Source organism: Rhincodon typus, chromosome 17 (genome assembly GCF_021869965.1).
Source record: "Rhincodon typus isolate 14 chromosome 17, sRhiTyp1.1, whole genome shotgun sequence".
Taxonomy (NCBI): Eukaryota; Metazoa; Chordata; class Chondrichthyes; order Orectolobiformes; family Rhincodontidae; genus Rhincodon; species Rhincodon typus.
Window position 1 is genome coordinate 6,997,875 of NC_063348.1, and position 11,746 is coordinate 7,009,620.

Here is an 11,746-nt window from a genome sequence, read left to right on the forward strand (position 1 = left end):
AGAGGATAGGTGGAGAGGAAACAAACAGGTCGAAGAGGCGGGGATGGAGCCAGTAAAGGTGAGTGTAGGTAGGGAGTTAGGAAGGGGATAGGTCAGTCCAGGGAGGTACGAGAGAGTTGCAGTGGGAGAGAGACCCTCCCCCTTTTCTGAAGAAGGGTCTAGGCCCGAAACGTCAGCCTCTCTGCTCCTATGATGCTGCTTGGCCTGCTGTGTTCATCCAGCCCTGCACCTTGTTGTCTCGGATTCTCCAGCGTCTGCAGTTCCTACTATCTCTGATTCAACATTATCAGCTGTGTTTGAATAGACTTCTGCTGCTCATGATGGTCCACAAAACTCATGGATGCCCAATTTTGAGTGGCTAGGTCAGATCTGAAGCCCTTGGAAGTTGCACTTGGAACGGTCACACAACATAATGGGGGGTGTCCTCAGTGTGCAAAGGATACATTATTTCCATAGGGTTTTGCAGAGGTCACCCCTACCAATACTTCATGACCAGGTGCAGCTGTTGCAGGGAGATTACAGTGAATCATACCAAGTAGGTTTATGTTGTGAGTTGCTTCTCTAGCCAACTCCTGCAGGTCCAGCGTGTCCTTCAGGATTTGGTGAACGTTGGTGGAATTTGGTCATACTTGATGGGTATTGAAGACTCCAACTCAAAATATCTTTATCTTTTGCTTCCTCCAAGTGTTGCTCGACATGGAAGAGTACTAATAATAGCAGCTGAGTGAGGTCAGTTGGTGGTAATCAGCAAGGTTTCCTTTGACCTGGTGCTATGAGCCTTTGTGGGGTCTGGAATCAGTGTTGAGTTCTCGGAAGGCTATACCTTCCTCACTGGATACCATGGTTCTACCACCTCTGATGGATCTGTGCTGCCTTTGAGACAGAATGGACACGGAGTGTGGTGATATTGGCTGAGAGGTATGATCCTGTGAATATCACTGTCAAACTGCTGGACGGTTCTCCTAATTTCGGCCCAATTTTCCAGATATTAGTGAGAAAGGACTTTGTGGGGTTGACTGAACGGGTTTTGCTTTTGTTGCATCCAATATCAGAGAACTTTCAAGAATTAACCACCTTGGCATTGTGTGGAGCCATGTACAGTTCAGACTGGGTAAAGACAGCAGATTTCCTTGCCCAAGAATCACCAGTGAACCAAAAGAGTTTTTACAACAGTCTGATTGTACTGGCCTTTCAATTTTAGACCTATTTAATTAACTGATTGAAGTGATCCCAGCTCCCATGGTGGGATTTGAACTCCCTAATAAGATTAGCTAGTCCAGGCCTCAGGATTACAAATCCAGTAGCGTATCTGTCAGTGCTATAACTTCTTCCTTGGGCATTAGGAACTGGTAGTATTCAGATCTAATAAGGAACTTCTGATAAACTACCTGGGGCATTTGATCAATGTTCACATTTTATAATCCTGTGCATTCGGTACCAAGGGAATCATTGGAAGGAAGTTTTTTTTTAATTTATTCAGGGGATACAGGCTACGTTGGCTGGACTAGAATCTCTTTCTCATTCCTGGTGGCTCTTGAGAAGGTGATGGTATGCTGCCTCCTTGAATTGCTTCTGCCTACTTGGTGTAGGCCCACCCACAGTACGTGGGGAGTTCATGTGGCTCAATTAAGCTATACCTGACCATCATCTCTAAACTTCAAGAGTTGAAGGGTGCATGAAACATGTTGTAGTCTGTAAGCTTTTCAGTATGTTGATCTTTAAATTGCAGAATGAGAATGACATTCAAATGGCAAAGAATCCCTATCCCTATTATTTTTTCTGACTCATCACTTGCTGATACAGCAAAGAGGGACAGGTAATGCATGGCCTAAAACAAGCACCTTCATTTACAAAATCCACTGCAGAATCTGAGTTATCTTGAGCAGGTAAACGCTAACACTTGGTTTGCATGGATCAGATGAATTGTATCCTGATCTGACCCCAACGTTTAAACATAAAGGAGCAGGAGTACTGGAGTTTCTGACTGGAACAAGCTTTCCATTGCAACAGATACACAGCTATGTTATGTTCGCACAGTTCCCACTTTTATCCTTAAGCTGATACACAGTCAGGCTGGTTTCAGTTCCACAAATGGGTTTTTGAAGTCAGGATATAAATTAACCAGAAGCTGGACTGCTCTTCAGCAAATTTGAAGAGACTGATGCAACACCAAGAGATATAAAAGTACACTGGGAACTTGGATTAAGGTGGATAAAAGCTACTTCATTAATTTACTTTATTTCAACTGTATACATTTTCATGCAATAAAAAAAGTTTAATTAAATTTCACTGCACATTCCACAATGGACATATTCAGTACTCATAAAAAGTAGGTGAATGCATTTATGTAAAATTAGCAATTGCATCTGTATTTCATTTGGACAAATTATTCATTCAATATGGTTGAATCCGTTTGGCAGATGATGCGGGATTTGTGCAAACAAGGATACAGTGATGCACTTGACTTTCTCCAGAAGAATGGTGAGGATGTTTGCCTATATTTTCCTCCTTTATTTTTTTAAGATGCAGATTTTTTTTTTGATTCTATTTAAGTCTGTGAGAATGGTCGTCTATAACATTGTATCTAATTATGCAGCCAGTCACAATCATTGCATGTTATGGTAGACTAAAGAAGAGTTGCAATTGAAACACTCAGTGTTGCGTCTACCTAATAAGTTTGCTTTTAAAGAAATGGCAACCCATGTTTAGAGACAAGAGGAGAAAGAAGTGTAAGGTGGTTGCTTGTATTCTTAATGAGATTAGTTTTGGAGCACTCATTGGTCCATTGAAAACCAATGTCTTCCCTGGATAATCTCATTGCAGATGTTAAACTACATATTCCCCCATTCCTGAAACCAGGATTCCACTTACCCAATTTTATCCCGTCTCTTCTGGAAGCTATTCTGGAGTCCAATTCAGATGTATGTCCGAAATGAGAAGTGCACAGGGGTTTACATATTGGCCACATGGTCCATTTTCCAAGTGTATTAACTTACATGGAGCCAAATGATGTAATCTCTGTGCTTGTTTTATATGATTTGTACAGGATAGCAGACTAAATTTTTTTTGTAAAACTGAGATGAAAATATACGCTCCAATGAAGTACAGGGCGGTGCATGAATGTGTTGAATTTTGCATTATTTGTCCTTTGATTATTCAGCATTGAAAATAAATAGATAAACAAATTAATCTACTGGAGAGATTGAAAGGTAGAACAGGGTTATGATGCCATGGTCACAGCACATGTGTGGTTCTTGATAAAGGCTGCATTCTATAGCATTATCTGTCTCCCAGACCACCAGATTCTGTCCTCTTCTTATGTCACACATATAGGTAAATTTTGAAAAGAAAAACTGCATACAATTGATCTGAAAGTCCCCTCAGAATTGGGTAGTTTTAAGGTTATAGTGCTGGTAACTGGTTCACTTCATAGAATGCCTACAGTGTGGAAGCAGGCCATTTGGCCCATCGAGTTCACACTGACCCTCCGGAGAACATCCCACCCAGACCTACCCCCTACTCTATCTCTGCATTTCCCACCCTAGACACCTTTTTTGGGCAATTTAGCCTGGCCAATCCACCTAACCTGCACACCTTTGGACTGTGGGAGGAAACCCACGCAGACACTGGGAGAATGTGCAAACTCCACACAGACAGTCGCCCGAGGGTGGAATCGAACCTGGGTCCCTGGTGCTATAAGGCAGCAGTGCTAACCACTGAGCCACCGTGCCATTGTGGAGGATTTTGAGGTATCTAATTGGGGCAACCATGTACAGTACTTTTTTGTTCATGGGATTTAGGCTTCAGACGCTAGGTCAACATTGATCATCCATCTCTAACTCCCCTGGAGAAGGTGATGGTGCACTGCCTTCTTGAATTGCTACAGTCCTGGGGGTGTGGTGTGCCCACTGTATTGTTAAGAAAGGCGCTCCAGGATTTTTGACCTAGTCACAGTGAAGGAGTGGTGATGTATTTTCAAGCCAGGCCGGTGTGTGGTTTGGAGTGGAATTTGCAAGTGGTGGCATCTCGTGCATCTGCTGCCTCTGTCCTTCTAGGTGGGAGAGGTTGGTGCTGGTGGGAGAGCCTGGGAGGATTGCTGCAGTGCACCTTGTAGGTGGGTACACATTGCAGCCACAGTGCATCAGTAGTGAGGGGAGTGAATATTCAAGGTAACGGATGAGGTGACAATCAAACGGGTTCTTTTTAATCCTGCTTGAGTTTGTTGTATTGTTGGAGCTGCATCCATCCAGACAAATAGATAGTGGGAGAATTCCATGATGGTGATGCCGTAGAATGTCAAAGAGAGATAATTAGCTTCTGTCTTGTTGGAAAGATCATATAATGGTTGACACATATTTCACTAGTGCCCCCATTGCAACTTAGGATACTGGCATGAAAAATCAAGAGGTATGCTCCTGTTGCAAACTTTCGAAGCACTTGACTGGGAGTTTCACTGTAACTTTGGTTGCTGTATAAAATAGCTTTTATGTAAACAGGAAACAAGTATCACTTTGACTCAGCTTTGATTGTCTACAATACTATTGCAAAATAACCTGATGTTAATTGTAGTCTTGCTAGGTTCACACTGGTTGACTTGGCTTCAAATTATAAATGGAAAAGAGAGAAAAGGTGGCTCCTTGGAAGGGGAAAGGGCAATGTAATTTCACATTTAAATCTGCCTGCGATTGGAGCAACCGAATTGTGGCATAGATGATATTTACGAATAGCCTTGATAACCCCATACCTTCCAATTAAGGATCATAATGTGGACTTTTGGGAAGTGAAAGAGAGATGAAGGATTGTGCTCAGTAATTAATTCGAGTAATAAGGCTTTTCAACTTAATTTATCAATACACTTTGTTACCAGAAGCTTGCTTCCAAGCTGATTTTTGCCACCTTGTGGTGATGCTAAGCAATAGCACCCCAAAGCCAGGAAGAAGGTTCGAGGCCCAAAACGTCAGCTTTCCTGCTCCTCTGATGTTGCTTGGCCTGCTGTGTTCATCCAGCTCTACACCTTGTTATCTCAGATTCTCCAGCATCGGCAGTTCCTACTATCTCATACTTGTGTCATTTTTACTTGCCCTCCTGCCACATTCAGAACTAAAGGCTTTTTGCTGTTTTCTTTTTCAGTGGGACTTTTTCAACATAAATTTTAGCAAAGCACAGTCTATAGCTACTTGTACCTTTTGAACACTGCAGTTCTGTTTATAGGTCAAGACTATGAAACAAAATGTGGCTCAGTGGTTAGCACTGCTGCCTCACAGCGCCAGGGACCCAGGTTTGATTCCAGCCTCGGGCGACTGTCCGTGTGGAGTTTGCACCTTCTCCCCGTGTCTGCGTGGGTTTCCTCCCACAGTCCAAAGATGTGCAGGTTCGCTGGATTGGCCATGCTAAATTGCCCATAGTGTTCAGGGATGTGTAGATTAGGTGGGTTATAGGGGCGTGGATCTGGGTGGGATGCTCTGAGGGTCAGTGTGGACTTGTCGGGCTGAAGGGCCTGTTTCCACACAGTAGGGATTCTGATTCTGTGAAAATTCTGTACATGTTAGAAATCTGAAATAAAAATCAAGTACTGGATATATTCAGCAGGTTTGACAGCATCGTAGAGAGTGTGGGATTAAGATTTTTGAGTCAAACATGACTCTCGGAGGAAGAGGAGTTAGGTCTATTCAATTTGAATTGTTAATTCTTTTCCTCTCTCTCCACAGGTTCTGCCAACCCATTGAGTTTCTCCAGTTTTTCAGTCAACAATATCAATCTGTTTAGAAATAGCTGAACCAAAAAACTAATTTATTGCAAAGAGATGAATTGAATGTAGTGCAAAATATCTCAACAGATGCAATTGACCAGGAAGCAGAATAATTTAACTTTCACTTCTGTTCCTGCAGCAAATGGCATTGTATTGTGCTGAAGAACAGAATTCTGGTTGAAAGTAACTGTAGCCTCAATGAGTTCAGTTAGTAAATTACAGTCTATGGACCAGAAACCTAAGATTATTTGGTCCATATGATTTAATGCTATACAGAGCAATGGTTATACACAATGGACTTCTGGGGAGCTCAGTATATTTAAATTTGTTCATGAGTCATATTGTTGATGTCTCTGCAAATTCTATCAAAATCGATTCAATTTGAAAACGTGCCTGCTTATTTTACCTGATATGTTGGGATGATGAAATTACAGTTGTTGGGATAGTCTATTTACTTTTCCCTTTCCTTTAATCTTTTGTATTGTTCTTGCCTTGGTTCAGGCTGTGGTTGCTTTCTGAGAATACAGAAATGTGTTCAGATACAAATAGCTCCCAATTCTACTTTACCTAAAACTTCAAGGGGAATCTGCTCCCGTTGAATCGTAAAAGACTCTGTTTTCCATCCATTAAAGTGAGTGGACAGAAAATTAGCATCTGGTGGACATGTTTGCCAACCTCCGAAGCTAGGCTGATTCAGCAAAACTCATGGCTCAAATTACTTGTATACTGTGGCCCAAAGTTTGAATGAATTAATGTAATCTTTTTTCCCATGATCTCCCTAAAGAATTTGCAACAACGAACCACAGACACTCAAAGTATGTTTACTGCAGATTGGTTTTAAAGTGATCTCCCCTCGAGATAGACTGTGCCCTCTGGCTATACTACTTGGGACTAAACGAAATAGCTCTTAATATTGAGCTTATGTGGTTTGTGACATCATTTGAATCTGCCTGTAGCCCTGTTTCTCCCATTGCAGGTGCCATTGTCAGAGTTTTCAGGCAAGACAATATATCACCAATATGTATGCTTTTAATCAATATGAACATGGCTGATTATCCAATTCAATACCCTATTCCTGCTTTCTCCTCATAGCCTTTAATGCCTTTAGCCCCAAGAACTATATCTATCTCCTTCTTGAAAGCAATGCTTTGGCCTCAAGCACTTTCTGTGGCAGAGAATTCCACAGACTCCCCACTGTCGAGGTGGCACCGTGGCTCAATGGTTAGTGCTGCTGCCTCACAGCACCAGGGACCCTCAGGTGATTCCACCCTCAGGTGACTGTCTTTGGGGAGACTGTGGGTTTCCTCCCACGGTCCAAAGATGCGCAGGCTAGGTGGATTAGCCATAGGAAACGCAGGGTTACAGGAATAGGGTTGGGGATGGATCTGGGTGGGGTGCACTCCAGAGGGTCGGCATGGATTCAATGGGCCAAGAGGCCTGCTTCCACACTAGAAATTCTATCAGAGTGAAGAAACGTCTCATCTCAGTCCTAAATGGTCTACCCTGTATGTTCAGACAGTAATCCCTGGTGTTGGGACATCCTTCCTGTATTTACTCTGTCTAGTCCTGTTAGAATTTTATAGGAGATCCCTAGTCATCCTTCTGAACTCTAGTGAATATGGAGCTAATTGATCCAATGTCTCCTCATATGCCAGTCCTGCCATCCGAGGCATCAATCTGGCAAATCTTCATTGCATTCCCTCCTTAGCCAGAACATCCTTCCTCAGATAAGCAGACTGAAACTACACACAATACTCCAGGTGTGGTCACACAGCAGCAAACAGACCCTTCGGTCCAACTCATCCATGCCAGCCAAATTAATCCAGGCCCATTTGCCAGCATTTGGCCCATATTGCTCTAAACCCTCCCTATTCATATACCCATCCAGATGCCTTTTAAATGTTGTAATCGTACCAGCCTCCACCACTTCCTCTGGCAGCTCATTCCATACACGCACCACCCTCCGTGTGAAAAGGTTGCCCCTCAGGTCCCTTTTAAATCTTTCCCACCCACCCCCCTACTTTAAACCTATGCCCTTTAGTTTTGGACTCACCTACCCTGGGGAGAAAAGATCTTGGCTATTCACCCTACCTATGCCCCTCACGACTTTGAACCTCTTTAAGGTCACTCCAACACTCCAGGGGAGAAAAAAGAAGTCCCAATCCATCCAAACAGTCCTTAAGTATTCATTCTATGCTCTAGAATAAGATAATTTCAAAAGGCTCCCTTTCTGATTGGTTTGGGTGTTTAACCATAGAATCTCTACAATGCAGATGGAGGCCACTTGGCTCATGGAGTCAGCACTGACCCTCTGGAAAGCATCCCACCCAGATCCAGCCCTTGGTGAACTGTCTAGAGTCTGTGATATTTGTATTTATTTAATACCTTGCGCTTCTGAGAATAACTTGCTTGGGAGGTGAGTCCAATATAAAGTTTGAATGGCACGGCTAATGATATATTTTCTGTAGTGAACAGGACACAATCTATGTTCTACGTTTGGTAATAATAAAAGGGTTTATTGTTTGCCTGGGCATCCCACAATAAGTGACTTTATATTTGAAGTCACAGAGAGAGTGTGAAGGCTTTTGTGTGGAAGGGCTGCACCGTTCCTGCTGGACAGGAGACAAAGTATTTCAAGTGAGCTCGAATTGTATATTCTAAAAAGGAAGTGAGCTGGGGTTCCAGATTCTTGGCCCATTGAATCCATGCCGACCCTCTGGAGTGCACCCCACCCAGATCCATCCCCAACCCTACTCCTGTAACCCTGCGTTTCCTATGGCTAATCCACCTAGCCTGCGCATCTTTGGACCGTGGGAGGAAACCCACAGTCTCCCCAAAGACAGTCACCTGAGGGTGGAATCGCCTGAGGGTCCCTGGTGCTGTGAGGCAGCAGCACTAACCATTGAGCCACGGTGCCACCTCGACAGTGGGGAGTCTGTGGAATTCTCTGCCACAGAAAGTGCTTGAGGCCAAAGCATTGCTTTCAAGAAGGAGATAGATATAGTTCTTGGGGCTAAAGGCATTAAAGGCTATGAGGAGAAAGCAGGAATAGGGTATTGAATTGGATAATCAGCCATGTTCATATTCAATGGCCTACTGCTCCTATTTTCTCTTTCTTCAAATATTCCTCATCCCAGATACTTCATCAATGCAAATTGTCACTGGTGTTGTCTTGCCAAAGCCACAGAGAATGGATGAGTCATCTGTATCTCAACTAGTTGTTTAGTCACAAACCACACCCAGGCATTTCTGCATGACTTCAAATAATTGAAAGCCAGTATTTTCTTATTTATTGGAGTTCCCTTCTGCAAAATGGATATTTAAAGTTATTTCTGGTGTGAGGTCAAATTGCCATGTGCTTTTTCCTGCAATGTTTCCAACCCGAACTGAATTGATCCATGTTTTTCCGCGGGTCAGTAAAACCAACGTAAACATGTTTGCTTTTGTTTCTTTCAACACCCCAAGAGCAGCCTTTTCCACATGAAAAGGGTCCTAACTAACGGCACTTCTTCCACTCCAACTCCGCAGCTCTGCTGAACCAGCGACAACCTTTGCGCAGTCCTTCCCAGTCAGCTTCAGGTGAATGCGATACAGCTGATGACGTTGAGGAAGATTTAACTGTTCAACTGTTAGACCGGGTCAGTAAGAAGGATGACCAGATCCTGGCACATCTGTCACCGCAGCTGCACAAAGGTGAGTGAAGTTACTCTAGATCCAATGGAATGGTTAGATCGGCTGAAAGATCTGCTTCTCTTCCAAAGCGTGGCTCACTGCTTCCTGTAAGCTGACAGCTCAAGGGGTAAATGTCTGTTCTCATCCAGACGCTGTTGGTTTTCACTGCGATGCCTACTCTAGATTAGCCTGTCCCAATGCTGTCTTTACTCATTTTTCCATGTGTGCTTGTTTGGCAGGTGGGGGATTGACACTGTCAATAATAATCCAAGGTCCACGAAGCGGATTTCTGCACTTATACTGCAGCCCTAGCTGAATCAGTTAGCTTGCTAGACTGTGGACTGAACGTTTTTTTTTGTCTGTTCTGTTCGGTCCAGCTCCTTTAGTTGGCCTCACTGTTGGTGATGTGGTAAAGTTGATTTCTGTCAGATTATTTGGAACTTTAATCCCATGATATATCTCTGGGTTGACAGCTAGGCTGGGGATCAAGGAGCTGAGCAAGGAAAGACGGCAGTACTGGTCCCAGAGTTTGAAAAGAGGCCATGGCTAGAGATGCACTGCAGCAATTGGTAGGTACGAATGTAACGGAATAAAGATGGTCTCATTGAGTTGGACAACAGGGGACATGAGGAGTGCAGGATTTTGTGAATAACTGTGATCAAGGATAAGGAGGGATAGTGCACCACCCTTACACAGGATGCATTTAATGATGGCAGCGAGGGCCCTTTAAGTGCTGCCACACTGATAGAAATCTGAATGAGGATATTCAAGCACTTGGCAGGGAAAAGGAAAGCTAGTGGTGTGGCAAGAATGAAGGGGGTAATAAAAACCGAAGGAATTGCGGATGCTGTAAATCGGGAGCAAAAACAAAGTTGCTGGAGAAGCTCAGCAGGTCTGGCAGCATCTGTAGGAAGAAACAGAATTAACGTTTCAGGTCCGGTGACCCTTCCTCGGAACTGGACCCGAAACGTTAACTCTGTTTTTCCCTTCACACGTGCTGCCAGCCCGTGATGGGTTTAATGTTGGACTATTGGAGGAGGACGACTAGTTGATGTAATTGTTCTATAATAGCAATGCAAAAACAGCTTGCTTTGATTTGCTTATTTACATTAAAATATTTGCATTTTAAGCCACTCGTTGACCTGGGGCTAATTGAATTAGGTTATTTATTCTGTGTGATGAGATTATCTGTTCAAAAGGCTTAATGCACCACCAAGCGGTTTTCTACTTCCTGGGCTTTCAGAAAAGTCGCTATGGGATTACAAATGAAGTTGGGGGCTTAAAGACAAAAACCAGTTTTAAACCCTCGTTGCTTATACTTCTCGATGCTGGTGACTTTCTGAACTCTGTCAAAATAGATCTAAGTCTTGTAAACTTGTCAGTTTTTCACACAGAAAAAGAAAAGGACGTTGCCAGGGTTGGAGGGTTTGAGCTATAAGGAGAGGATGAATAAACTGGGGTTATTTTCCCTGGAGCGTCTGAGGCTGAGGGGTCACCTTTATAGAGGTTTATAAAATCATGAGGGGCATTGGTAGGGTGAATAGCCAAGGTCTTATCCCCAGGGTAGGGGAATCCAAAACTAGAGGGCATAAGTTTAGGGTGGGGAGAGATTTAAAAGGGACCTAAGGGGCAACTTTTTCATGCAGAGGGTGGTGCGTGTATGGAATGAGCTGCCAGAGGAAGTGGTGGAGGCTGGTACAATGACAACATTTAAAAGGCATCGGGATGGGTATATAAATAGGAAGGTTTTACAGGGATATGGGCCAAATGCTGGCAAATGGGACTAGATTTGTTTAGGATATCTGGTCAGCATGGACAAGTTGGACCAAAGGGTCTATTTCCATGCTGTATGAATCTTTGTGTCACCAGCTCAGATGTTACATTCTGTCCCTTCCTGTTGAATTGCTGAAATTTAAAAATGCAGGATAAATCAGGTTACTTATTTCCCTGAGACATTATCTTCCTAATGTACCAACCTTGTTCAGGTGAAGGTTATTTACAGAGAATCCAAAGGTGTGTTCACATAGCCAGCAATTTTCATTTCATTCTTGCCAGCTCATGATTTCAACCTTTCAAAGAAAACGCAGCCAGCCAATAACTTTTCCATCCATCACATTCTGCTTTACTTCTTTGCTGTCCCACTCAGAACTTGAATCTCTCAAATTATTGACACCATGACATTTGTACTGCACAATGGAATATTTTTCCATATTGTTTGCATCAGTGTTGGCACAGATCTCTCCTACTGTTCCCCAACAGGTAAACCTCAAGTTCTCAGCTTCAGAAGATGAGTTTTTCGATTTCCTGTACCAACCAGCCATCCTG

The 11,746-nt window shown here is 43.3% G+C and overlaps 1 protein-coding gene across 1 annotated transcript in view; it reads left to right on the forward strand.

Annotated features, from left to right (window-relative positions):
• Positions 1 to 11,746, forward strand: part of LOC109926498 (patatin-like phospholipase domain-containing protein 2) — a 52,331-nt gene that overhangs the window by 29,912 nt on the left and 10,673 nt on the right. Inside the window, exons 4-5 of the mRNA XM_048607287.1 lie at positions 2,421 to 2,481; positions 9,278 to 9,442. Of these exons, the coding sequence (XP_048463244.1) occupies positions 2,421 to 2,481; positions 9,278 to 9,442 (226 nt within the window). The remainder of the gene's footprint in view (positions 1 to 2,420; positions 2,482 to 9,277; positions 9,443 to 11,746) is intronic.